Source organism: Macrotis lagotis, chromosome 5, assembly GCF_037893015.1.
Source record: "Macrotis lagotis isolate mMagLag1 chromosome 5, bilby.v1.9.chrom.fasta, whole genome shotgun sequence".
Lineage (NCBI taxonomy): Eukaryota > Metazoa > Chordata > Mammalia > Peramelemorphia > Peramelidae > Macrotis > Macrotis lagotis.
This window is the reverse complement of record NC_133662.1, coordinates 225,009,117-225,036,159: the sequence shown is the minus strand read 5'-3', so window position 1 is coordinate 225,036,159 and position 27,043 is coordinate 225,009,117. Positions and strand designations below refer to the sequence as shown.

The following is a 27,043-nucleotide window of genomic DNA, read 5'->3' as shown; positions in this document are numbered from 1 at the left end:
TAGGACACTTGAGGCAGAAGCCAGGGCCATGCCAGCTCTCCTCTCCCTCTGTATCTTTCATCTCACTCTTCCATTCTCCTACTCCTTTTGTCTTCCTTCCTTCCTCCTTATGTCTTATAAGCCCAGTTTTCTTTCCACTACACTGTTACCTCCCTTAGTAGCCCTTACTTCCTTCAAAGCAGAGTTTACTGTCCCCTCCAATAGTAAGTCCTTCCGGATCGTCTCCTCCCTTCTCTCATTCTCTTGCTCTTATCTGCCTCTTTTGCTCATGTCTTTGCATCCCCAACACCAGCATAGTGTCCTGCAAAGAAGGCTTGTGGAACTCTGCTGATTTTTTTCAGCATTTGTCCACTCCCCCACCCCTCATGAAGGCATGAAGCATTCAGAGCCAACAGTCACAAGAGAACGAGTCCTATTCTGAATGGGCCAGATGCAGCTGGCTCCCTGAGAGGTGGCAAACCACAGGCCAAATCGCATGACTGCTCATTTGTGACCTTGTCTTTCTGACAACCAATCTACATAGCCAAGGAGTGGAACCTTTTCAATTCATATGGCCAAGGATTTGGGGGGTGGGGTGGGGTGGGGGCAGGGTCTCTTCTATGGCTTGTACTGAGAAGTTATTTTAAGAATTTGTTCTCAATGCCAGTCATAAATCTCTACTATTTGGGCAAAAACACCAATGGGTAGAGTCCAGGAAGTGGTTAAGCTCAGAATAACAAAACTATATATAAGATTTTGAGAAGGGAGTCTTGAGTCAGGAAACATGGGCTTGGTATTTTATTGAGGTAGTGATGTCAGGCATCTGTGTCTTTTTCCTGGATGTGTGTGTGTGTGTGTGTGTGTGTGTGTGTGTGTGTGTGTGTGTGTGTAAGGGGGTGAGGGGGAGAGAGAGAGAGAGAGAGAGAGAGAGAGAGAGAGAGAGAGAGAGAGAGAGAAATATCTATCTATATTCCAATCCTGGCTTAGCAGCTAGTAATGAATGGTATGATTTTGAATAACGTGAACTCCTATTTCCTTCTCTATCAAAGGATAATAATACCCATGTTTTATCCACCATAGGAAAGGTACAAGGATAAATATGATAATATATATGAAAAGCCATTTGCTATCCTGGGAAGGCATTCTATGTAGGTATTAATATTAAGAATAAATGAAATTTATAAAATGCATTGCATTTTGTTATGCACTTAGTACACGTCTCATTTCATCTGAACATAGAAATCCCAGGTGGATTTCTCTGCTCTGTCCTATGGTTCCTTCCTCTGCCCAGCTAGATCACAAATGGAAATCACCAACCATATGGGTGAGGACAGTAGAGATGCATCAGAACAAATGAGTAATTGCTATAAATTTTTTAAAAATCCTCAAAATATGTAATTACTTTCAGGTAATAAGGAAGGCACAGGTTTATCACATATTATAGAAAAACCTCTACTAAGGAATTCTGCAGAAGCCTCCTCAAGCCAATGTTCTTAAAAGCCAATACTTGCAATCTCTAGTAGGTTCTACAGGCTGGAGATGCACTAAAATATAACCTATCTCTTAGAGGGAAGAATTCATCTCGAGACTGTTGGTCATTGAAAGAATTCTTTTGGCCATAGGCACTTATAAATCCATCTACTAAATGAGATAGAATATCATCTATATAGGTGGTCCTCATGCACACAGGTACACCAACTGACTTATGAAACCATGGACCCTTAAGGAGTTATTGTGAATGAGGAGGTTGCATGGTGAAGAAAGAAGTAAGAGTGTTGGATGGGAGATAGAAACTGGGGTTCAATTATTGACAGCTTCTTAATGTGGACAAGCAAATTATCATTCTGGGTATATTTCTGCTTCTGTAAAATAAAGATGTTCAATCAAATGGGTTCTAGGACTCTTGAGTTCAAAATTGGTGATTCTGCAAAGATTGCTTTGATTTTTGTGAATAAAAATTCTTTTGAATTGTTTCAAGGTTCTTGGCTAGAAGGGAGTCTAATTGAAGGTTCTCCAGTTGAAAACTCTAGTATCTAGAGCTAGAAGAGACTTCAGAAACCCTCTTTTCTCACCTACTCATTTTGCTTAAAATACTAAGTAACAGAGTTGGAAGTTCAAACTCTGGCCTTCTGACTAGGCTAGCTAGTATTTATATGTCAAGGTTAAGCCCTTTAAGGAAAAACAAGTCTTTAGAAAAGTCTTAACTTGATATTTTGATGACATATTTCAATATAATTGGTTTCCTTTATAATTCAATGTATTTTATATCTTTAAAGATGTTATTCTGAGAAGAGGATCTATAGGAGTTCCCCAATTATCAAAGGGGTCTATGGAAATAAGATTAAATACTCTGTCTTTAAAAGGATCAGCTTTGGAAGCAAAACTTAATGAGCATCCAGATTTAACCCATAACACCAAGTCTATCCCACCCAATCTTCAGAGGCTTGCCTCCATCCAGACTGGCTTACTACTCTCAATGGTTGGTGGTAGCTTTCTAGTGGCTTTGCAAGGGAAGAAAGACAGTGAAACACAGGGTTAGTTTCTGGTAGTTTCTTTATTAAATGTTTTTTTTCCAAACTACAGTAAGAATAACATTCTGTTATGGGAATAGGGACAGAAGCCACCATTGAAACCCAAGCACTTTCCCTGCTGATCTGGCCAGGGCTGTCTTCTTGATGACTTTGCTTCAGAAGAGCCCTGGAGAGGATGAGCAGGTTTAAAAGTTGAACTGGAAGGCCTCTGTCACATGCTGCTTCCATGCATCAAGATTTGGCAGTGAGGAGGAGAGGCCCATGACATGCCATGTTTCCCCATCCAACACCTCTGATGTCTGGTAGGACAGCAAACGAGTTCCTGACTTTGCCAAGAGTCCTGGGATATAGGAAGAAAAAAAAAGATCTAATTTGTCTGAAGATGAAGAAGGAAAATGAGGAAGTTGGACTCATCAATTCACAGATAGAAACTTTAGAGGCCAAATACACACACACACACACACATACACACACACACACACACACACACACGGCAGACAGTAAGTGACTTTATTATAGTCAAATAGCTTGCAACTGTTTGAGGTGTCATTTGAACTCAGATCTTTTTGACAATAAATCTAACACTATCCACTGCACTAAATCCATTATCCCATAATTCTGATTATGGAAGGAGTTATGTAGTTCTGAAGACCATGGTGTGACTTTTCTGTGATAGGTTTCCAAACTCAGAAGTGGAACTAGATTCGGTGGTCTGGGGGATCTCCAATAAGAACAAAGATCAAGACTGAAATGGGCCCAGGAAGTCTAAGGTAACTTTAGGCCCACCCCTAAGGAGGTCAGTTCTAAGGGATGGTCTATGAGGTCCATGGCCACCAGAGGACTCTGTGACAATGAAGGAGGTCATGAAGATTGAATTTCTGAGTTAGGATTAAAAGGAAAATATAACACTGGAATGGCAACATGGTGAAAGGGAATGAGGAACCTAGGTTCTAGGTTATCACTACCACAGACAAATTTTACAAACTACTTGATGTCTTTGTCCTTCAGTCTTTTCACCTATAAGATGGGTGTGTTGGGTCATTTGTGTCTTTCTTGATTCCTAATTTTGGGCTTCATTTGTAACATTGAGTTACTTCTTTGTAGCATCAGTCACTCCCTTAATCTACCCTATGCCACAAGAGGAGCCCATGGACTAACACCTCAGTATCTTTTACAGAATGTTTAGGAGATGACTCTAGATTGGGCTAGAGATATCTTAATCAAAAGAAGGGAAGCTAGTGAGAGATGGAAAATCTCTAGGAATACTTTGGACAGATGCACAAACTCTAAAAAGGTTTCGTTTCCACCTCTTTGTGCAACTGAGTTGGTTGATTGGGAGCCTGGGGGCTGTTGGGTCTTGGAAGGCAGTCAGTATACTCTTACCAATCAGGGTGGGTAGCAGTTCTGGGTCAGAGTGCTGGGTCCTATAGAACAGAAGGGGTAGGTCCTGGCGGAGGGGCACTTCTGGTCTAAAGATGGCACCATTGAGTTCTTGCAGGACTGGAGTTGTCCCTTGGACCAAACCCACTGCTCTATAATGGGAATCTGCCAGGGAGATGGTCAGCAGGCTATCTCCATTGCTTTGATCCAGGGAGGTGGTTGAATTGTGTGTGGCAGTGACCTGGAGGCAGCAAAATGTAGAAAGTTAGCCCCTTTGGATATTGTCTCAGCATCCTACAACTCTAAACATACATCATGTCTTAGAATATGGATCCTCCTCAAAGAAACTAAGCTTAGGGAGAACTGCAACAAGGGATGCTAAAAGTGTTGACCTAGGAAATGTGGCCAGTCATGATGAGACAGGAACAGAGACTCTTGGAGATAGAAGAGACTCTAGTTCACTCCCACTCTGCCTATCCATGCGTCTTTTACTGCAATACCCCTCAGAAGTGGTCAATCACCTCCTGCTTGAAGACCTTCAGTACTGGGGAACTCACTACTGTTGAGGGAGTCTAGTCTATTCTGGGTAGCTTTAACTATTATAACAATTTTCCATATAATCAGAGATAAAAATCTTTCTCTCTGGCTTCCAGCTTCTGCCCTCCGAGATCCAAAAGAAACTACATCATTTTGCGATATAACAGCCCTTCAAATACTTGACAATGATTTAATATTTACAGGGGTGTGCTAGTAAATGTTTAACCACTGATTCTCTTAAAAAAATGAACATCGGACACATTTTCAAGTATAATTTACATTATTAATGCTTTCTTCCTTTTAAAGTCAATGAACAAAGCAATACCTGGAGCTCTGATCTGTATAGTCTGATGATTTTTGAGATATAAATGCTCACACTGAAAATTTAATAATCAGGTCCTGACCAGTTTTCCAGTATGGTCTGAATACTATTATAGACAGGCAGCTTAGGTAGTAGCAAAGCTGATAAAACACTAGACCTGGAGTCAGAAAGTACTGAGTTCACACTTGGCCTTAAACACTTAAACACTTGATATGTGACCCTGAACAAATCACTGAACATATATGCACCAGTTTCCTCATCTGTAAAAATGGGGAAAAGGAAAAGAAGAGCATCTATCTCCCAGGTTGTTGTTGTAAGGATCAAATGAGATAATATTTGCAAAGTGTTTTGCGAAACCTTAAGTGTTATTATATTCACTAATTCTCAGTTTCTTAAACATCTTCAGTTCTTTTAACTAATCTTTGTATGGCATAATTTCAGACCCCTGATCATCCTGGTGTTCTGCCAATAGTTGCACTTTATAGGACTATAAATTTAGGGCTGGAAGGGACTATTTATAGACTATTGTATCCAATCTCCTCATTTTACTGGCTCCAAGTACAGTGACCTATGCATTACCAAACTGTCTCTCTGGTTGTGACCCTTCATCAATTCTGCTTAAGTGGAAGCATCCTTGGGGTGTATGGTAGGATTAGATAGATCAGGGCAAGTCACTCCAAGACCATCACCCCCTTTTTTAATTCTTGTACAATGCCTCTAATTATTTTTCCCTTTAAAATTACCTGTAATGTTAGTGTAGACCTAGTATAATCTGTATAAAAGTATGATTTAAAAAAGAGATTATAGGGAAGAGGGAAAATAGGAAGTCCCAAAACCTTCTGTGTAGTATTTAGGGAGGATTTTGATTTATGGATCAGAATAGATATGGCTCAGGGGGCATCTCAGATTTGGGAAAAAATGAAAGGAAGACTTTTTTTAAATGAGGCTGAGAAGTGTGGCCAAGACATTCTGTTTAATACCCAGGAGTTAATAATACCTAGGGATTTCTCAGACTGAAAGGAAGGGATATTCTAGGGGAGAGAGAACATACATGGAGTCCAGCCTCTTGCATCAGAAGCTTGGCATTCACCAAATTTACTTCTGCCTGGGTGGCGGTTTCCTTCAGCAGGCCGACGATGACTGCAGGGCTCAGAGAATTCCCTGCATTCTTCAGAGATGAACCTGGACCCAGAGAGAAGGAGAGTGCATGGATATCTAAAAGACATGTGTACATTAGGCAAGCCACCATTTTGTTTGGAGAGCATTCCAGAGACACTATCTGAAAAATCAGAGGGAGAAAAACATGTGCTATCTAAGAAGGTCAAGCTGCCCTGGTGAGGGGTTTTGTTCCAGGCAAAAGCAGCAACTCTCTGGAAGAGAACTGGGGAAGGAGTGCCAACCCCATGCCAGCAGGTGCCTCTGGCTGGAGGCCCCAGTACTTCCTAGGTTCCACCTTTTTCAAGGTATGCTTTTCAAGGTATCCCTCCTGAAATCTTTATGCCTTCCCTGGGCAAAGGCATCAATTCTGGTCTAAATCATGAAGCTCAGTATCTTCCAGTTTTTTCTCTTAAAAAAATCCTTTAAGAATTACCAGGACCACCAGGCTGCTACCTGTTTTTTTTGGTCAAAATGATAAAGGAGTCAGGTCCTGGACCAGACAAGGCACTGGTCTCATTGTAACCCAAGGGAAGAATGGTTACCAGATCTAACTAATGACAGAAGGTCCATCAATAGGCAAAGCTAAGGATTGGATATTTAATCTCGGTAAAAGAAAACTCTGGGGACAAAATGATCACTATCTTCAAAATCCAAAATATTGCTATGGAAAATGAGATTTAAACTTGTTCTGAAAAGGCCTAGAAGAGAACCAACACCAGAAATGGAACCTGTTGGGAGGTAGATTTTGGCTCAATCAGAGAATTTCCTAACAATTCAAATTGTCTAAAAATAAAATTTGCCGTCAAAAGGAGACTGGATGATCATGTTGCTGTTCAGTTATTTTTTTCCATTCTATACAACTCTTTGCAACCCCACTTGGTGTTTTCTTGGCAAAGCTATTGGACTGATTTGCCATTTTCTTGCCCAGATGTGTGGTCTGGATTCAGGAAAACTCATCTTTCTGATTCAACTCTTGTCTCAGACAACTTACTAGGTGTGTGACTCTGAGCAAGTCATTTAACTTTGTTTGTCTTAGACTCCTCATGTGCCAAATGAGCTGATAAAGCAATTGGCAAATTATTCCAGTACCTCTGCCAAGAAAACCCCAAATAGAGTCACAGAGAGTCAGATATGACTGAGAAATTACTCAAAACCAACAATAAACATCCAGCATTCACCAAGGTCACTTTTATTTGAATGGTTATTCCTTTCAGTGTGTGCTTAGTAAAAGTTTGAGCTTTATCAAATTCAATTCTGCCTGGAAAGCATAAATATGTGGTTCAGTAAATAGAAATCAGGATTTGGAATCAGGAGAGACCTTAGTTCAAATCTTGATATAGACACTAGTTGTGTGACCCTGGGCAAGTCATGTAAACTATAGGTGTCCCTATAAAATAGGGTTAATTATAACCCTTTACCTCTCAAGACTGTTTTCAGGTAAAATGAAATAACATTTGTAAACTACTCTGTAAATGTTACAGGGTTATATTATTAGAGCTATTATTATATAATATTATACATATTAGCATGTTATATTATGTTATTTTAGGTTACATTATAATATTGATGATGATGATGATGATGACAATGAAGACTTGACTGATTTCAGCAGCCACTTGGCTACGTGGTTATTTTCAAATAGGCTACAAAAGTTACCAGCTCATTCACAGTCCCCTTATTAAGATCATACAGCCCATGCTCAAATATCACCAGTGGTGAGGAGCTCACTACCTATTCTACAGCCTAGTCTACTTTTGGAACTGTTAGAATGCTTTCCTTTAATTTAGCCAAAGTCTGCTTCCCTGTGACCTTTGTCTATAACCAGTCCTAGTCTCTGGACTTCATAGAATGAATCAAATGCTCAATCCCATCTGACGTGAGAAGCCAGATTTGGAGTTGTCACTAAAATCTCCTTTCATCTAGATGAAAGATTATTATTATTAGGAACAATAATAATGAAAAATAGTAGTAGCAGCAGCAGCAGCAGCAGCAGCAGCAGCAGTAGTAGTAGTAGTAGTAATAAAGTATCTCAAGCTTTAAAACTATTTCTAAATATGGTTTCCAAATTCCAGTTTATCCTAGTCACTGTTTTCTAGATACATTTCAGTGTTTCAATTGCCTCTTCAAAATATTTCTGATTTATTTCTGATCACAGAAATAAATTGTTTTGTAAAATTGTACTTCTATCAATGCAGCTTAAGAGTCCAAGATGACATTCATGCCAATTAGATTGCAAGTCCTTAATTTTGGCTCTTCTTTTCAGCTCATTAAAGATACTGGGTAACAGAATTTGAGCCACAAAATATATTACCCATTTCTTCTAACAGTGTCACCAGCAAATCTGAAAAGCAAGACCATCTACCCTTTTGATCAAGCCACCGATAAATGAGTTGAATAGGTAAGAGTCACAGATGAAATGCTTAAGGCATTGCATTAGAGAAGTCACTCAAGATTACTACTCTCTTTAAAGGAACCTAAAGAACCATTCCTTTAAAAGAAAAAGTCGTGTATCTATTTTGGAAGCTAGGATTTTTTTGGAGAGGTTTTCTCATAGTGGGATAATTTTCTTTCCCACGTCCTCAACCGCACCTTCATTTCTAACTAAGACAAAGTTAAGTCTGGACTTACCCTGTGTTACTACTTGGATGGTCCCTCTGGGTGACCCAGCCCAAGCACGAATCAATGTGCCCAGAGCTTCTGCGAGACCAATCCAAGGCTTGGTGTTGGGGGAGAAGGCTGTGGTGAGAGCTTGGGCATTCACCTACAAAGAGAAGAGGGAAGTAAGGGCTGAGGCTGATGAAAGACCTGATCAGCCCAGGTCAGCTCAGAAGCTGGAATTGTCTGGATGGAGACAGACCCACAGAAAGTTGACAGAAGGTGAATACCAATGAACAAAGACCCTCTTGCTCTGATTGGATGCAATGGTTCACCATCTTGGCTTACTCTTTCCCAAGGATTTTGGGAGAATCAGGGGTTGAGGGTTGGATCACATAATCTGAGAGGTACAAGGACCTCAGTTGCCCTCTTGCCTAGACCACACATGAAAAGAGGAATCTCCCTATAACATTACCAGAAAAGCTGCCATTTAGCCTCTACTTGAAGACTTCCAAAGGAAGAGAACCCACCAGTTCGTGAGACATCTCACTCATTCATGGACACTAAGCTCCTTCCTTTTGTTAGGAAGTTTTTCCTTTCATCAAATTTTCTCTGATACTTCCTTTGGGGTTACATAGCAAAAAAAAAAAGAATCCAATCTCTTTCCTACATGTGAGTCCTTCAAATACTTCTTGACTGTTATCATACAACCCTTGAGTATTCTCTTCATCCTCCCTCACCTAAGTTAGAAATGTAGCATCTACTCAGGCCCAATGTGATTTGATTTGATTTGATTTGATTAGCTTGAAACCTTAGATCTGTTCTACTTCTGATCTGGCCTGCTCAACCTCTCCTTAGGCAATCTGGTGCCCTACCCAACCTTGGATTCACCAGGTTAATGATGAATTTAGTTCAGATACCTGAATGGCATTGCCCATTGAAGCTTCTGATTCCTGAGCTCAAAAGATCAACCAGTCTCAATCTCTCTCAAAGATTATAGGATTATAGGCATGTACCAGCACATCTGGTCTCATTCTCTTTTCAAAATATTGTGTGTGTGTGTGTGTGTGTGTGTGTGTGTGTGTGTGTGTGTGTGTGTGAGCTATATGGTTATTGTAGCTGAGAAAAGTGGTCAAGAAAAGCTCCTTATTGGGGGCAGCAAGGGGGCACAATGGATAGAGCACCAGCCCTGGAGTCAGGAGTACCTGAGTTCAACTCCAGACTCAGACACTTAATAATTGCCTAGCTATGTGACCTTGGGCAAGTCACTTAACCCCATTGCCTTAAAAAAGAAAAGCTCCTTATTAAGTAGAATCAATCAATAAACAAATATTTATTAAGTACCTATTGTCTGCCAGGTGCTGGGAGAGGGGCATGATAGTTATCTTTATTTACTTGAAGGACTGTTGTGTGAAAGAAATTTGTTCTATTTGGATATAGAGGGTGGAACTCAGAATAATAGGTGGAAATTGAAAGGACAGATTTAGGCTCTATATAAGGGGAAAAACCTACTAAGAATTACTTGTTTGAAAGTAGAATAAATTGCCTTGGAGACAGTAGGTTTCTCTCTATCGGGTGAATTTTCAGAGATTGGTGGACACTACCAACAGTAAGTAATATTGTAGGGGAATCTTTGGTCTGGACTCTTAACTCTTATTAGAGTCTATGATTTTGCTATACACAATCAAGTATTCTAGGAGCCCAGAGGTCAAAGAATTCAGAGTCATCTTGATGGAGGAGGTGGTACTTGATTCAGGTTTCAGATGGGGAAGATCTTAGTGGGAAAAGAGGAAAGGGAAGGTCAGATTGAAGTGAGGTATTGGGGTGGAGGAACTAATATAGGGAAAAGACTCAAAGTAAGGATAAAAAATTGTGGAAATGAGGGAGTACTCTGATTACTCAAACAAAAGTCATCACTGAGGATAAAGCTGCAAAGACAGGTTAGGAAGGAAGACTGAGGAAAGCTTTAAATGGTGGGTTGAGGAGTCTGGACCTAGAAAGATTTTGAGCAGAATGGTAAAAATCCATGCCTAATTGGCAGTAAAATACAGGTCGTATCAAAGTGGAAGGTAGGTGATCTAGTTAGACTCACTGTCATTGATAAGAACCTGGGCAAGGAAATAGAGCCACAGTGGGACTTAAAAGGATGAAAGGAAAGAGGGAAAACCACAAAGGAGGAAACAACAGAACTCTGTGTCTGAATGACTCCTTTGTTCTTTCATAGCCAAAGATGACATTTGAGTCTAGTTGTCTGAGGGATGATAGAGACAGACAGGAAAAGATTCATTAACAAGAAAGGGAGAGAAAATTATCTTTAATAGCATCAGAGAACACAGATGGGTATCCTGCGCTCTGGGTCTTCCTTTTGAAACAACAGATTGCTGGAAATTGTGCTTTTATTTTGGATGGGGCTGGGAGGGTTATGTATGGGGAGGGTTACAAGGCTTACCAACTTAATGAGGGAAATCGGAGGCTAGTTGAGGTGTTCTTTGACTCCCTTACCATTCTCCTTCCCATGGGAGTTAATTTTCCCAACCTTCACTCATGATCTTTCCAATCATAAAAGTCAGCCAAAGCTGGCTGAGATCACTCTAGGGTGGGGGTGGTGGTGGGGAGGGAGTAGAGGGCCCTGGGAAGTAGCATCCCTCTGTGCTTAGGAATACAAAGTAGCAGGGCTGAGTCTTTCAGTGCCTCCTTCCCTTCCTCTGCCACCCACATCAAGCCTACCAGTCCATGGCCCAGACCCAAGGAAGGAGACAGGCGCTCTCCACTCTTCCTGGTCAGGCGCCTCCCCCAGAGTGTGGGGAGGGAGAATGTGTTTCATTTATTCAAATCCCCAGAACTGGGCAATGGTCCCAGTTTCGCCTTTTTTCTCTCACTGCCCCCATCTCACCTCCCCCTGCTGCTTCCAAACTCAAATTCTTTTGTTCATTCCCCTCCCCTCTCATCCCCACTTCCCCAGCCAATAGTATACTTACAACCCCAGATAAAGACTTCCCCTTCACCATATCCACAAACTGGACTGCAATTTCTTTCCCGCACCGACTCTGGGCTTCCTTGGTGCTGGCACCCAAGTGAGGGCAGCTGATGACGTTCTCATGGTTCACCAGGGCCAGGTCTCGAGGGGGCTCCTACACAGAAAAAACATTTCCATAAAAACACAGCTTGGGGTGTGATCTCGAGAACAAGGGGATAGCAGGTGTCCTATACCAGCTCCTGTCCTACAGTGGACACACACACACACACACACATTTAAATAAATAGATATAGATATATAAGGATCTATGTATATAGTGTTATAGAAATAGATATAGAGATACATGTATGCATTCATGTAGGTGTGTGTCTGTGTATATGCACATGGTAGATATAAAGGACAAATATATACATGTTCATGTATATACACACACATAAAATTTTTTAAACTACATTTAACAGCTAAGTGGTCTGCCTGGGAGAAACACCTGGTTTTACCACTGGAATCACATGGAACCAAAGGAGAGATCTTTCCTGGAGACTTTGTGGTCTCCATCAACTTGGTCATTTCTGTAGCAGGTAAAAGTTCACAAAGGACTTCACAAATACAATCAAAATATCTTTCCTGAAAAAAATCTTTTTATTCTGAACTTTTCATTTTTTCTATCACTTTTAATTCCCAATATACTCTCTATTCTGTACCTGAGATGACAAATAATAAGAAAGAAATAGGGGGAAGGGAAGAAGAAAGGAAGGAAGGCAAGAAAGGAAGGAAGGAAGGAAGGAAAGAGAGGGAGGGAGGAAGGAAGGAAAGAAAGAAAGAAAGGAGGGAGTGATGGAGGGAGAGAGGAAGAAAAACATTTCAGCATCATGTCAACCAAGTTTGATTAGTATATATATATATATATATATATATATATATATATATATAGTTCCATATTGTATTCCTATATATTGTTCTTCATTTTTGCAAAGAAAGAAGATAAGCAGAGGGAACATTATTATCTTATTCTTTTAAAGTTGTTGGACTTGGAGCAGGAAGATCTGAATTTAAATTCTGCCTTGGCCACTTACTAGCTTTCCTCTGTGCCTCAGTTTCCCTATCCATAAAATGGGATGAATAATAGCTCCTACCACACATCCCTGGTAGTTATGAGATGAAATGTGTGGTGCTTTGCAAACCTTAAAACCCTGTTCACTCTTATTAGTTAAGGAAGCTGAAGTTTCAGAACGGGCTAACAGCCAATAGGTGTCTGGTCCAGCGAATGCAAGGTTTGAATGAATGAATGAAAATAAAACCAGATGAGCACCAACAAATGAAGAAGATGCTGTGTGATGGGGTGACAGAACCAGATTAAACCAAACCAACCATATTAAAATATAGTGGAGAAATATTTAATAAAAAGTACATCAGAAGACAGATGGTGTTAGTGTATGGCTTTTTAAGTCAATAGTGCCCACCAATGTTCTAAAGGAAAGGGAAGTTGGGAACTTTTGGTATAACTTAAAGTATTAGAAAATTTTTTGAGCACTATGAGGCTAAGTGATTTGTCCAAGCTCATTGAGCTGGCTTGTGTCAGAGGAAAGACTTGAGCCAGGTCTTCTAGGCTAGCCCCCGTGTTTGTACTAAGCTGCCTCTTATTACCACTACTTGCCCATTTTGCTTCTGGGTTCTTGTAGTTTCTCAACTGGCTGTGAAAGTCAATATACCCAAGGGAGTTAGCCAATAGAAAATGGGGAACCCCCCAAAGGCCCATCCCAGTCTGAGTCTGGGTGAGTAAGAATGGAGAAGAGAGGCTAACTCATTTTCACTAGTAATACAAATACTCTATTTCCCACATTCCTCCAAATCTACAGATTTTGGTCCTTGGACTGCAATCACACCAGTGAATGCTCTAATGTCAAAAATGGGGTTCTATTCAGCCTTTGACCAATCTCCCTCTTTATTCCACACTCAGCCCGGTACTTACTTCTGTGAACACATCCAGAGCGGCACCCCCACACTGGCCAGACTGCAGGGCCCGCAGCAGAGCCCCCTCATCCACTATCCCTCCCCGAGCGCAGTTCACCACACGGACCCCCTTCTTGCACTGGGCAAAGGTGTTGTCATTCAGCAAACCTGAGAAAGAAGGAAATTTCCCATGAGCCAGGCTGACCTTCCCTGTCCCCACCTTCTCACCAAGACCCCTCCCTTACATAACTCTTATCCCTTCACTATGAAAATGGACCTTTCTTCTGTTATAATTGAATTCCTCTCCCCAGATACTAGGTCCCTCCAGAGCAGCTCTTCTCTCTTCACTTGAAAGATTTCCAGTTTCTCTTGTCATCCACACCTGGATTATTGCAATAACTTGCCTGCTTCAAGTCTTTCCCAAAACACAACCACCCTCCATTCAGCTGTCAAAGTTATTAATCTTACAACACAGGTCCGGCCATGTCTCCAGACTACTAAGTAAAACTCCAGTGGCTTCCAGTCACCTCTAGGTTAAAATGTAAAATCCTCTGGCATTCATAATCTCTGCCCCTGCTTTTCAATCTTCTAACACTTTATCCAGTCCCCTCCCCCTTTATTCTGTAATCTAATCTTTGGTCTTGCTGCTCCTGTCATAAGACACTTTATCTCCTAGTTTTGGGTGTCTAGTCTATCCTCAGGCCTTACATATGCTCCTCTTCAAGTCTTCTTCCTGGTTTCCTTGAAGTCTCAGATTAATTTCCACCATCTATAGGAAACCTTTTCCCATTCCTTTTCAATGACAGTGCCTTTCCTATTTATATAGTATTGTTTGTACATAGTGCTTCTTTCCCATTAGATTGTGAGGGTCTTGAGAGCTGGGACTATTTCTTACCCTTTTTTTTTCCTTTTTGTATCTGCAACATTTAGGATTGCAGGTATTTAATAAATATTTCTTGATTGACTGATCAGCACAGTGCTCTGGTCTTCTGAAATCTGTGCCCACCCAACACAAGAAGACCTAACAAACCTACCTGTTGTTGAAGGCAGAAGAGGTGTGTGTACAGTGATAAAGTCACAAATGGGCCATATCTGCTCCAGGGACAGCTGCTGAACCCCAAAGGATGCTGAAACATCCGGAGGGATGATGGGATCATATCCCACTGTCTGATAATGGAAATAGAAGAGGGGTAAAGAAGGGGAGGAGAATGAGCAGAAAGAGAGAGATGAGAGGAAGAGGGGAAAAGAAGTAGGAATGAAAAATAGGAAATAAAAGGGGGAAAAGAAAGGAATGGAAAGTAGGCAGAAGAGAAAGAAAAAGAAAAGAATAAAATGAATAATACAGAACCAAAGTGATACAATTCCCGTAATAAAAGTATGGCTACCTGAAATGGCTCTTGAATGGAAATAATATTCTCCCAGGTACTATTTAGGAAAAAGAGAATAGAAATCTCTTTGTAAAGAACCATAGAACCAAATGTCAGCTACTTCAGAATTAGGAAAACCTGAGAAAAATCAAAACAGAAAGAAGATGGAAGAGAGGAAGAAAGAGTGGTCCAGTCTAGGAGCTGGTAAGCTTGCACACAAATCTCTTCCAGAGGAGAAACAGGGTTTACCTTATAAGGAGCCTCTGTGGGTAGGATTTCACAAGCTTACAGAATGCCCCTTGTTCCCTGCTAGGCCCACAATAGGCCCATAAACTTTCTGACACTCAAAATTTCTTTAACAAAGTCCTTTTATCCCAAAATAAAAAATAAAGAAGAATAAGTAAATCAACCTGGAGAAAGAATCAACCTGATTGATATGGATTAGACTTGTCAACTGATGGATCAATAGGATTCCACTTGAGTACCCTCCCTCTGTAATGGAGGTGAGCACCTTTTCTGTAACTTAATCCTGTTGTTTTGTCCTTCATTCCTGAAGAGGACCTTGACATCGGAGAGGTGACACCATGACACGTAAGCAACTTGGATATAAGTGTTGTTCTCTGGACATTCTTTTATTTATCATCTTCTTCTCATCTTTTCCAATGAGCTTCAGATAGATTCCTGGAACGAACAGCTACGCTGCTTAATTCCTTTATGGTCAGTGGTCTACATATATTATAAAGGTGGATTTAAAAAAAACTGCTTCTTTCATTGAACAATAATATTAGAGTGAAAGCTCATCTTTTGCAGACTCCCTGACAGCATCCTTGTAATATCTCCAGTTGCAGGCAGACAGCAAGGGTGATGTGCTGCCCGTTTTCTTCCAGAGGTCTTCACAGTTTTCAAAACATTTTGTTATGGGGCAGCTAGGTGGCACAGTGGCTAGAGCACTGGCCTTGGACTCAAGAGGATCTGAGCTCAAATAGGAACTCAGACACAATAATGACCTAGCTGTGTGACCTTGGGCAAGTCACTTAACCTCATTGCCTAGCAAAAAAAATAAATAAAAATAAGCCAAAACATTTTGTTCCACGAAACTTGGAGACTGATATTCAAAATGGTGTCATCTACTCAAAACATCATTCTTTAGTTTTTGTGAAGCAATTAAATGGAACTGGGGGCAACTTCAATTTGTGAAAATGAGCTGGTTTCCAGGGTCTATATTTGAAATATGGCTCCATGTTGTTTGTCAGACTATGAAAGATAGTAAGCTTCCCATGCATTTTTCTGCCTATCAGGTGGTGTCTGGCTGGGAATGTGAAAAAGGCTACATTTTTTATTGAGTGAAGTCATAGGTCACAGTCTCCACTATTTCTTTGCATGTTCTTTGTTACTATTGTTCAGTTGTTTTTCAGTTATGTCTTCATACTCTCATTTGGATTTTTTGGGTGAAGATATTATGATGACTTTCCATTTCTTTGTCCAACCCATTTGACAGATGGGGAAACTGAGGCAAACAAGGTGAAGTAACTTGCTCAGGGTTCATATATCTGAGACTGTACTTGAACTTGGGAACATGAATCTTCCTGAATTCAGACCCAACATTCTATCCACTAGATGCCTTTGCCCTAGGTCATACATTGGCCTAAGTTAAGAATCCTTAAGGATAAAGCTTCTGTAGTTTCCAAAGTGGCAATACCGCCATCTTCATTAACCCACTAAAATCTGCAATGATGGGGCCATGGGTTGGGGGCTTCTTTGGCAATACATTGTTGGTGGTATGTATGCAGATAGCACTCATGGAGAGCCTTTGGATTCTGCTTTTGCATCTCATTCTTCAGAAGGTAAGCCCCTTATGATTAAGGACTGAACCTTTTAATAGTATTGGCTATTATTACATGGTAGAGTGACATCTGCTTAATCTGAATGTTTATTATTACTTTTAAAATTTGATATAATTATTATGAGACAATAGGAAATTCATGGGATCACAGGACTATAGATTTAGAGCTTGAAGGGATTTTAGTAGACAGTTATCTCCCCCCCCCACAATAAATGAGTAAAGTGAAGCTCAAAGTGATTTCATTTGAAGGGATTTTAGAAGGCAATTATCCCCCCCTTTATAAATGAGTAAACTGAGGCAATTATTCCCCCTCCTTTTACAAATGAATAAATTGAGGTTAGGTGATTTTATAGGAACAAAGATTTTAAGCTACGACGGTATTTTTGAGGCCATCTAAGGCTGGCTCTGTCATTTTTCAGATAAGAAAATTGAGGCTCAAGAGTGTTGGAGTTTTGCCAGGATCACAAAGGTAGAAAGAGGCAAAGATAAAATATGACCCCAGGTGTTACACTGGCTCATTCTTCAGCCAGTGATCCTGCTCTAATCGTTTTGACAACATGCTTTCTTTTTTTCTGGGTTAGAGTTCCACCAGCAGGTCTGGGAACCAGAGTATGAATAATGGAATGATTTTTTTTTTTTTTTGCATGACCAAAAGGAAGAACTTTGAGAGGAAGTTGACATCTGAAATGGCCAGGGCCTGGTGAGATCTGACACAGGAATTGGTGACAAGAGGAAAGGCTGATCCTTAGCGAGGGTGTTGGGAGTGCCAGTCTAGATTCAGAAAGGAGATGAAAAGTCTAGGAGGCTGCTTCAAGTCCATGAATATTTAATAGTAAGAGATTTTGGTGAGGCTTCCCCTGTGAGGACAGGGAGGGGAAAGGGGCTGTTGAGTTAGATTAGTCTCTAGTGCTCCAGCCTGCAGTGATATGAATAATTACAACACCTGCATCTCACTACAAGTACCTGGTCAAAGTCCAAAAGCACAAAGGAGAGAACTGCCTTTCCCTCAGCAGGGCAGTGTGGCCCCTCAGGAAAGTGCCTAGGCTCTGACTGGAGAACAGACAGACAGCAGGTGAACAGTTGATGACTCAGGATGACAGAATGCCTTACCTGTTCTCTGACTGTTCTCAGTCCTCATAGCACAGATTGTTGTTTTTCAATAGTTCCAGTTGTATCTGACTCTTCATGACCCCATTGGGGCTTTTTGGCAGAAATACTGGAGTACTTTGTCATTTCCTTCTCCAGTTCATTTGACAGATAAGGAAACTGAGGCAAACAAGGTTAACTGACTTGCCCAGGGCTATACAGTTAGAAAGTGTCTGAGGCCAGATTTGAACTCAGGAACCATGAGTTTTTATGACACTGGGACTGGCATCAGTGATGGGATTCAGTTGGTTCATGCCTGCTCAGCAGAACTGATACCTTGGTGAACTGGTTGTTAATTTATTTGAATCCCACCACTGATTGGCACTCTACTCAGGCATGGGCACCTGGAGACACAGTTATAAGAACACCGAATGTTGAGGTAGAGGACCTCGGTTTACTAACGGTCTGGGCTCAGAATCCTTCTAGGGTTCTTCATTATCTATCAGATAACTCAAGTTCAGACCCTTCAGTCTGGCACTTGAAGCTTTCTACAGACTGGGGCCACTCTACCTTTCTAGTCTTATCTTACATTATTATTCCCTTCCAAATAATCAAAATCACTTATCTGGATTTTTCAATCACTGATATATTTTACATACTCAATTCCTCTTATATTTCCAACCATTTCTTGCTTTCATGTCTAATTTATTCTGCTACCCATCTTTGGGATGCCTTACCTCTCTCTGGTCCCCCAAGCTAATCATCCCTTAAAGCCTTGCTCAAAAATTATACTCCTCCACTGATTTTTCATCCATCTCAGCTACTACTATTAGCTAACATTTTCTAAAGCATCTACTATATGCTAGATCATCTCATTGATATTAATAATCTAATCAATATTATTTTATTTGATTCTCACAAAAAATCTTCTGAAGGAGGTGATTCCCATTTTACAGATGAGGAAACTGAGGAAAAAACAGAGGTAAGTGACTTGCCCAGGGTCACAGTTATCAAATATCTAAGACTGGCTTTAATCTCAGATCATTCTGACTTCACTCTATCAATTATGCAATCAAACTGCCAGTTGATAACTCCCTTCCAAAATGACTGAAGAAAGTACTTATTTGGGTCTTATCTATGCACTAATTATGATTTTGTATCAATTTGTATTGTTGTTATCAATTTTTCTTATATTTCCCTATTAGATACTCCTCTATGATGACAGGGACTATATTTTGAATCAATCCAAAAACCATCGATTAGGTATCTAATGGAGACAGAACACCATTTTTTGATCCATTGGAAGTGAAAAAAAAATTCTATTACAACATGGCCTCTGTGCCAAGGAGCTTATGTTCAATGAGGCCTATTTAATGTTTGTATTTCCTTTGGCAGCTGGTATAGGATTCTATACAAAGTAGGTTTTTAGGAGACACTGAAGGAATGAATGAAGAATACACTTCCTGGAAAATCTTCTGAGACTCATCCTGTGACCTTATCCGATATCCAGATGAGGAGTGGAACAAAGAAACATTTCTAGACTTGGGAACTGAATAGAATCATCATTCTCAGGACAGGTATTGGGGTATCATGTAAAATACAGTGATCCTATCAACCTTATTCAAAATATAGTTTCTGCCTTCATAGAGTTGAATCTAGTAAGGAGATATAACACACACATTGATCATTATAATGCCAAATAATACATGATTATGATCAGTGCATAGATGAGGTACAAACCAAATACTTTCTGAGGTCATCTGAAGCCCTACTCCTAAGACATCAGCAAATACATCACACTGAGCAAAGCAAGTCATTAGTCCTTGAAAATTCAGTTATTCCTTCTTATAACTAGACAAGAGTTCTGCTCTAACTGCATCACAGAGAAGGCCCATGCAGAGTTTCTAATCAGTGCAGAAAAGCTAGGACCAGTCAAACCAGAGAGGGAATGTGATAAAGGGGGGAGCTCCTAGAAAGTATCCCCCACCCTTTGGAGAGACGGGAGAAGAAATCATTGTCACTTGTGGTTAGATTTCAGAGAGAGAGAGGCTAACCCAATAGAGAGTCCTAGCCAGAGGGGAGGATGAAGCCAGCTGACTCTTGGCCAAAAACATAGAAAGTTAAGTCAGAAAACTCCAAGATTACCAAGGAAGGAGGGGGACCCTGCTATTACAAGGCTTCTCTGTTTGCAGACTTAATAAACTGGCTAAAACAATGACCCAGTTCATTTCAGCTCTGGGGGAGGAGTGGAAGGGGGTGTGAAGGAGACAAGAATAGAGAGAATATTGATTCCAGAGTGACAACACCACCAAATTAAATTTCAGCCAGTGAATGCTGGTGGCAAATTGCAAGCTATATGGACAGTGATATGCATTTTCAAAAAGAAAATACCTACCCAGCTCTCTTTTCTTCTTACTTTTTTTCCCCTCTAACACCTGCACTTTAAGCAGAGGTTCTCTGCAAATAACACCTCAATGGGGGCTGATATTATAGGTAGCCCACCCCCTAGCTAGGTCCTTTTCTCTGTTCTATCTCTGATAACCATACAAATTCACACTGTCAGCCTCTGCCTGAGGTATTGATGAGGGCAATGGCATCTTCAATTCTATGATATTCTTTAATCCAAACATTCTTTAGGATTTTACATTCCCATTTAAGTTTGGATCTTTTAAGTTTTGATTTTTTGTTGTTTTACCCTGTATTAATTATTTCATTGTAATCAGAAAAGTTTATAAGATTGGCATATGTTTATAAGGTTTTTATCCCCTCAAATATGGTTAATTTTTATAAAAATGCCATAAACAGCTGATATATAGACATACATACACACAGCACACATCTATGCACAAACATACGTGCATAACATGACACATGTGACATGCAATGATGCACAGTGCATAGACGTGCATGTGTCTGTATCTATGATGTATGTGTGTTGGGTGTATGCATATATGTGCACATGTGCATGTTTTTGTGTGTAAGTATGTGTATCCATAGATCTATTTGTAGATATAGACATACACCCTCCTCCTAATCAACTGGGCTTGTAACCTAGACTTCATCCTCAGCTTCTTGCTCTTTATCAACTCCAGATCCAGTATGTCACAAAGGTCTGATGAGTTTACCTCTACATCACTGACAGATGCTCCTTTCTTTCCTTATGCTGTGTCCACTACAGTGCAGGCTCCCAGCACCTCCTGGCTGGACTATTGCTACAGATGCCAGTAGTCTCCCTGACCATCCCAGTCCATCCACTCAACTGACAAGTTTATCCTTCTAAAGTACAGATCTGACAGTGCATCCATACTCCCTCAGAGCAAATCTACAGCCCTCTATTTGGTATTCAAAGATCTTCATTCTCTGTCTCACCCCATCTTAACCCTGTCTTTTGTCTTCCACTCTCTTCATATTCTGATTGTTTTAGCTAGTTTATTAAGTCTGCAGAGAAGCCTTGTAATAGCAGGGTCCCCCTCCTTCCTCAGTCCACAATGTTCTTCTCATAAATTCCTTCATTTATGGCTTCTGAGCATCTTCACTGGCTGTACCTTATTTCTGAAATTCTTTTCAGCCTCATCTCTGCCTACTGGCCTGCCTAATTTCCTTTAAATTTCAAATAAAAGACCATTTTCCATGAGAAGCCTTTCCTGATTTCCTTTAATGTCATTTCTTCTCTCTGAGATTACCTCCAATGTATCCTGTCCAAAACTGTTAGCACATAGATGCTTGCATGTTGCCTCCCCCATTAGATGGTAAGCTCCTTGAGGGCAGAAACTATTTTTGTCTTTCTACCTCTGTGTTTAGCAGCCCCTGGAACAACATAAGGGGCTTGTTATATGCTTATTGGCTGATTGTTCTCAATTATTAATGGTCATATCTAACTTTTCTAACAATCTACTCAGGTCTTTAATGTTGTTCTTGTTTATCTTTTCATTAGATTTACCTAGTTCTGAAACATAGACATACACATATTCTATTATTCATCAAGCATTAATCTATTGTCTATTTTTTCTGTTGCCTTTAAGATTTGATTGCCACCTTTTTAAAAAATTGCTTGAGGTATAATAAATTCTACTCTACGTCACCTCTAAATTTAACTTGGTATTAATCTTTAAGTTTGGTGTTTTTTTCTCTTTTTAAATATTGCTGAATTCTGTTTCTAATCCATTTCACTACTTTCTTAAATTTTATGTATGAGTCCATAGGTATTAATCTTTAAGTGTCATTTTCTCTTTTTAAATATTGCTAAATTCTGTTTCCATTTTGCTACTGTCTTCCATTTTATGTGAGTTTATACCATTTACATTCATGGTTTTTCTTTTCATTATAACTTTTATCTACTTTTTCCCTCCTATATAACTCCACATTAACAAGTCAGAGAAAGAAATGGAATGTGATCATCAATAAGAATCTATCCTGGAAGTTGCCTGATCTCACTCCTATGCTTCTTCTTCCTTCTAGACCAAACCTTGATCTTGTACTTTTAAATTTATTTTTAATTCTCTATTTATCACACACCCTCTGAAATTGATTTTGCTTATGACAAATCTACCTTTCTTCTTTAACTCTTCCTCCCTGTTCTGTCCCCAACTACTTGTTTCCCTATTGAATTTAATGTGTTTCTGCAACAAAGTCCTTTTACATGTGAAATTTCCCTAGTCTTGGTCAGAAAAGAAGGAAGTTCATGAGATGCTGATCCTCCCCCCCTCCTTTACACTATCTCCTCTTCTACATTTATTGAAGATTCTATTCAGCTCTGATCATTTCATCAGAAATATTTGAAAGTCTTATAAATTATCATAAAGCTCATTTCTTTCTCCTGTAAATTATATTCAGCCACAGTTAGACACAATGCAATTTGTCTCAAACATTCGGATTTCATTTTGGTCTTTTCTGATAACAAAGGACAATAACCAAATTATCCTATTTTTGCAAGGTTAATTACTCTTTTTTGGTAATCCCCTTTTTTTGCCTTTTGGAATAATTATATTCTAAAAATTCCTCTCATATATAGTGTTGTGTGATTCTTACTATGGTTTCTTGTTATCTGAACTCTTTCCTTCTGGCTGCTTGTGTTTGACTATTATTATAAGATGGCCAAAATCTAGAGATTTTAGGTCACATATAAGATGTGTGACCCTGGACAAATCAATAAATATTTCTCTATATAGTTTCATATTTTAAATGAGGAATAAATAATAGCAGCACTTACCCATCAAGGTTTTTGTGAAGATATATCAAACACTTTGCATGTTAAATCTGTAGGATCCCCTCCCCTTGTGTATTATCCTTCTAAGCTCATAAATAATTCTGGACACCTTTTTGTACAATCTTCAACTGGAGGGAGGGATCTACAGGTGCTTCTCTTTTATCTTTAAAAATCATTGTTTCAAATGGGGTTCTTTTAGATCTTTGGAGGTATTTGTGCAAGAGCTGGGCTTTGTCTTGTTTTCAACTAGAAGTTTGACTGAAGTCAATTATCAATGAAATGGTATCAAAGCCAAAGTTCTTAAGGATCCCATAAAGGTCTATCATACTGGTCTCTAATCTCTCACAGATAAAGAAGGGTTCTCCTCCAAGACCCTAAAGCTAGAACTGGAAAGAGGAAGCTGATTAAAAAAAAAAAGGATATTGCTGAGAGATACCAGTCAGTTTGTAATAAGAAAAGAGAAAAGTCTAAATAGGAGACTCACATTGGTCTACTAATTGATAGAAGGGCAGAACTTGGTGTTCCCCAAGATATTATAGACAGAGGAACCCCAAGAGGTCACAGTATATTATTCTACATGGCTTGTTCCTATAGAGAAACTTCAAGTGGGAGGAATTCTGTTGATACCAAGGATAGATGAAATAATTTAGCATGAAAACCATGAAGCCTTCAGAGGGACTGAAAAACCCCAAAACCTACCTTGATATCTCTCTACAGAGTAAAAGTAGGGACAATTAAGAATACTCCCACATTAAAGAGAGATAGGCTTAGCTGGGGTGGCCTCAGTGAGCCCAGACATACCTCTCTCTACCTTCTGACCCCTTTTCAAATTCAAGTACCTCTGGGAAAGACCCCCTTCTTAGTGGATAGGTAACATCTTAATTATTATTGGAGATGTGAACTTATCAGTCATTCTGGGCAGTAATATAGAATTATGCAAAAAAAATGACTTAATAAGTATAAATTCTTTGCCTCAGATTCCCATTTTAGGTGCATAGGTCCCAGGCGGTCAAAAACACAAAGAAAGACCCCATATATAATATTCAAATGGGGAAGTGGGAAAAAAATAAAAATAAAGAATGAATAAAAAAACTGTCGTACATGAAGATTACAGAGTATTTTACTGTAAGAATGTAAGAAATGCAAAATATGAGAGAGAAACATTGGAGTAAAGGAAGTTAGAACCAGGAAAACAATTTGAAAAGTGACTAACAATGAAGTGAACAGAAAGACCAATGAAATGAAACTATTTAATCTTGGCTTTTTCTATCAGGTGAACAGATGCACCTTCCCCCTTTTACTGGAGATGGAGGATAGTGAGGGGAGAATAGCAAGTTTGTTGCGTTGGTTATTTTTGTTGAACTTTTTTAAACCTTTGTTAACAAGGGGAGGCACAAAGGGGATTATGTTCAGAAATGAAAATGATGCAACAAATTATGAAGACAACTTCAAAAATTATCAATTGTCATTTTATCAGGGATTAACTGACAGTTCTTTAAGTCCTTGCTAAAAATCTCACTTTCTGCAGAAAGTCTGCCCCACACTCTCTTAATTCTAATTCTCTCTCTCTGTTGATTATCTCCAATTTATTATCTTTTATTGTACATAGTTGTTAATATATTGTCTCCTTCACATTGGCATTTGGTCCTCAATGTAGAGAAAAAGAATCATTAGCTAACAAAACTAGTGTTGCCTGCTTTTCTTCCTCTGACCTTTATGTATGTTTGTTTTCTTCATCCAAATGCCTTTGGGTTGAGTAATTTCCCAAATACATTTCTATGATCATATGACCCCCTACTCAAAAATCTTCATTGACTCCCCCAACACCCATCAAATCAACCCTCAGCAATCTAAATCAGCCTATCTGTCCAGTTCTACTTCATATTATCCCCTTTTATTCTCACATATGACTCTCTATTTCATGACTGAGCATTTTCATTGGCTGTCCCCTATGTCTAGAATATTCTCTTAGCTTCAATTTTCAGTTCTAGTCACATTTTTCCAAGAAGTCTTTCCTTAATTTAATGCCTTCCCTCTGAGATTACCTCAATTTATCTTGTTTGCCTATTGGCTCCCTCATCAGCTCCCTGATGGCAGGGAGACACTTAATACATGTTTATGAACTGATTGACAAGTAGGAGGTGATCAATAAACATTTATTCATTGAACTTAAATCGCTCCTTACTCTGAGTTAATCATGGAATTTTTAAACTGTATGTTCCAGAAAAAGGATCATAAAATCTTAGAGAAAGTCTCATGGTCTAGACCAGAGAGAACCCAAGCTAGAGGTACTTCCAAACAAGGAGGCAGGAAGGCTGCCTCCATATTTGCTCCCTACTCCCTCTCTCAGACATAGACAAGACTTAAGAATGGAAGACTTTGGTTCAGTTATAGAGTGACTTCTTCCAGGAGGAAGTCTACTGGACCTTATGAATGAATGAATTTATTAAGTGTTTACTATGTACAGCACACTGGGATACAGACAGAAAAAATCCTCTTTGAAAGTGGAATAATGGCAGGTGATTCAATAAGGGGAAAACTCAATAATGGAGGGGGAGTGAAGGGAATAAACTTACTATGTGACTGCTTTAAATTTATTATCTCAATTAATCCCCACAATAACCCCAGGCAACAGGCATTATTATGATTATTCCCATTTGACAGTTGAGGAAACTGAGGCAAACATGTTAAGTAGCTTGCTCAGGGTCAGAGGACTAGTAGGTATATAAAAGGTGTGATTTGAACTCAGGTCTTCTTGATTCCAAGCCCAGCATTCTATACACTGTACCACCTAACTGCCTCAGCATCCCCTCTTCCTGCCACAATTTTTTCTAGAATTTTCTTGATGAGTAGTTATTCCTACCTTGATTTAAAACTTGCTGTCAATGATTCAGGCAAGGATGGAAACTGGGTTTTTGGTTTTAGTTGAGCATTTAAAATTCTCTGTTGTTGACATTTCCAGCAGGAATCCCAGGCTGTCCTCGGGGCAAGGAGCCATGGCAGGGGATGTGTTATCTATGATGGTCTGATAGTTTCTCCAAACACTTTCCTGTTTATCTTCACAAAGATGGTAAAAGTCCAAGATCACATACAATAAGGCCATCTGATCTCACCTTCAGTTCACCTGCTACATCCATGCTCCGAACCTCAGGAATTCTTCGTGTGAATTCAATCTTTTTTTATTTTTGATGATTTCATGATGCTCTGATACATATATGTTTAACATTAATCTTACTTTCCAGTGATTTATATTTCACCTATCCCACCCAATCTGGGTATTAAAGTATAATTAAATCACACAAATTAATACATTGACCAGGTCTGACCATTTAAAAATCATTCTGCACATTTTACCCCTTTAAGGAGAGACAGTCTTTTTTTAGTTTCAAACTAAAAAGATCCCCAAAGTGTTGTCTTTCTGACAAGAAATAAGACATCTAAGAATTAGCAAAAATAGGTATATTAAATAAAGACTTTAGAAAGTGCTTTGAAATGACCACACATAGCTTGTTCCTTTCCCCCCCTTATATCCAAACAAGTAGATGGGAGGAAGGAACAGGTTGCATAATAGTCACAGGTATCTAAAGTCTAATCTCACAGAAAACTAGGTATTTTTCTTTTAAAGAGGAAAAAAAATTCCTTTTCCCTCTGAAACCTAAATGAGGAAGGTAGATCCTAAAACTAGGATCAGAAGATATTTAATCAAATGCCATTTTACAGATGAGGAAACTGAGGTTAAGTGACCTTCCCCAGTCATCTATGTCAAAAGCAACATTGGAACCCAGATCCTTGGACTCAAGAGTTGGTGCTATCTCTACATAGAGGAAATTAGTAGGGGTCTAGGGGAAGAATGGGGCAGGCTTGAGGAATCAACCATTCTCTTTGCTGTAGAAAAATAAGGGAGATTTTATTATAATAATGCAATCTTTAAAATATAGTGATACATGTTGGTCACTCAATCTGGGAAAAATGTTAAGGGAGAGTGATAAAAATAGAGTTTGGAAACTGGAAGGAGGCTCTACTTATCTACAACTCAAAGAAACATTGATGGTCAGGATAATGGAATTTGAGAATGATTCAGAGATGAGTGTTATTGTTCAGTTGTGTCTGAC

General features: G+C 39.5%; 1 protein-coding gene across 1 annotated transcript in view; it reads right to left on the bottom strand.

Annotated features, from left to right (window-relative positions):
- Window positions 1-2,520: 2,520 nt before the first annotated feature.
- Window positions 2,521-27,043, bottom strand: part of PHGDH (phosphoglycerate dehydrogenase) — a 36,835-nt gene continuing 12,312 nt past the window's right edge. Inside the window, exons 6-12 of the mRNA XM_074188574.1 lie at window positions 14,464-14,596; window positions 13,449-13,597; window positions 11,481-11,633; window positions 8,536-8,668; window positions 5,801-5,931; window positions 3,894-4,131; window positions 2,521-2,850 (exon numbers count right to left, since the gene is read on the bottom strand). Coding sequence (XP_074044675.1) covers window positions 2,696-2,850; window positions 3,894-4,131; window positions 5,801-5,931; window positions 8,536-8,668; window positions 11,481-11,633; window positions 13,449-13,597; window positions 14,464-14,596 — 1,092 coding nt within the window. The 3' untranslated portion in view covers window positions 2,521-2,695. The remainder of the gene's footprint in view (window positions 2,851-3,893; window positions 4,132-5,800; window positions 5,932-8,535; window positions 8,669-11,480; window positions 11,634-13,448; window positions 13,598-14,463; window positions 14,597-27,043) is intronic.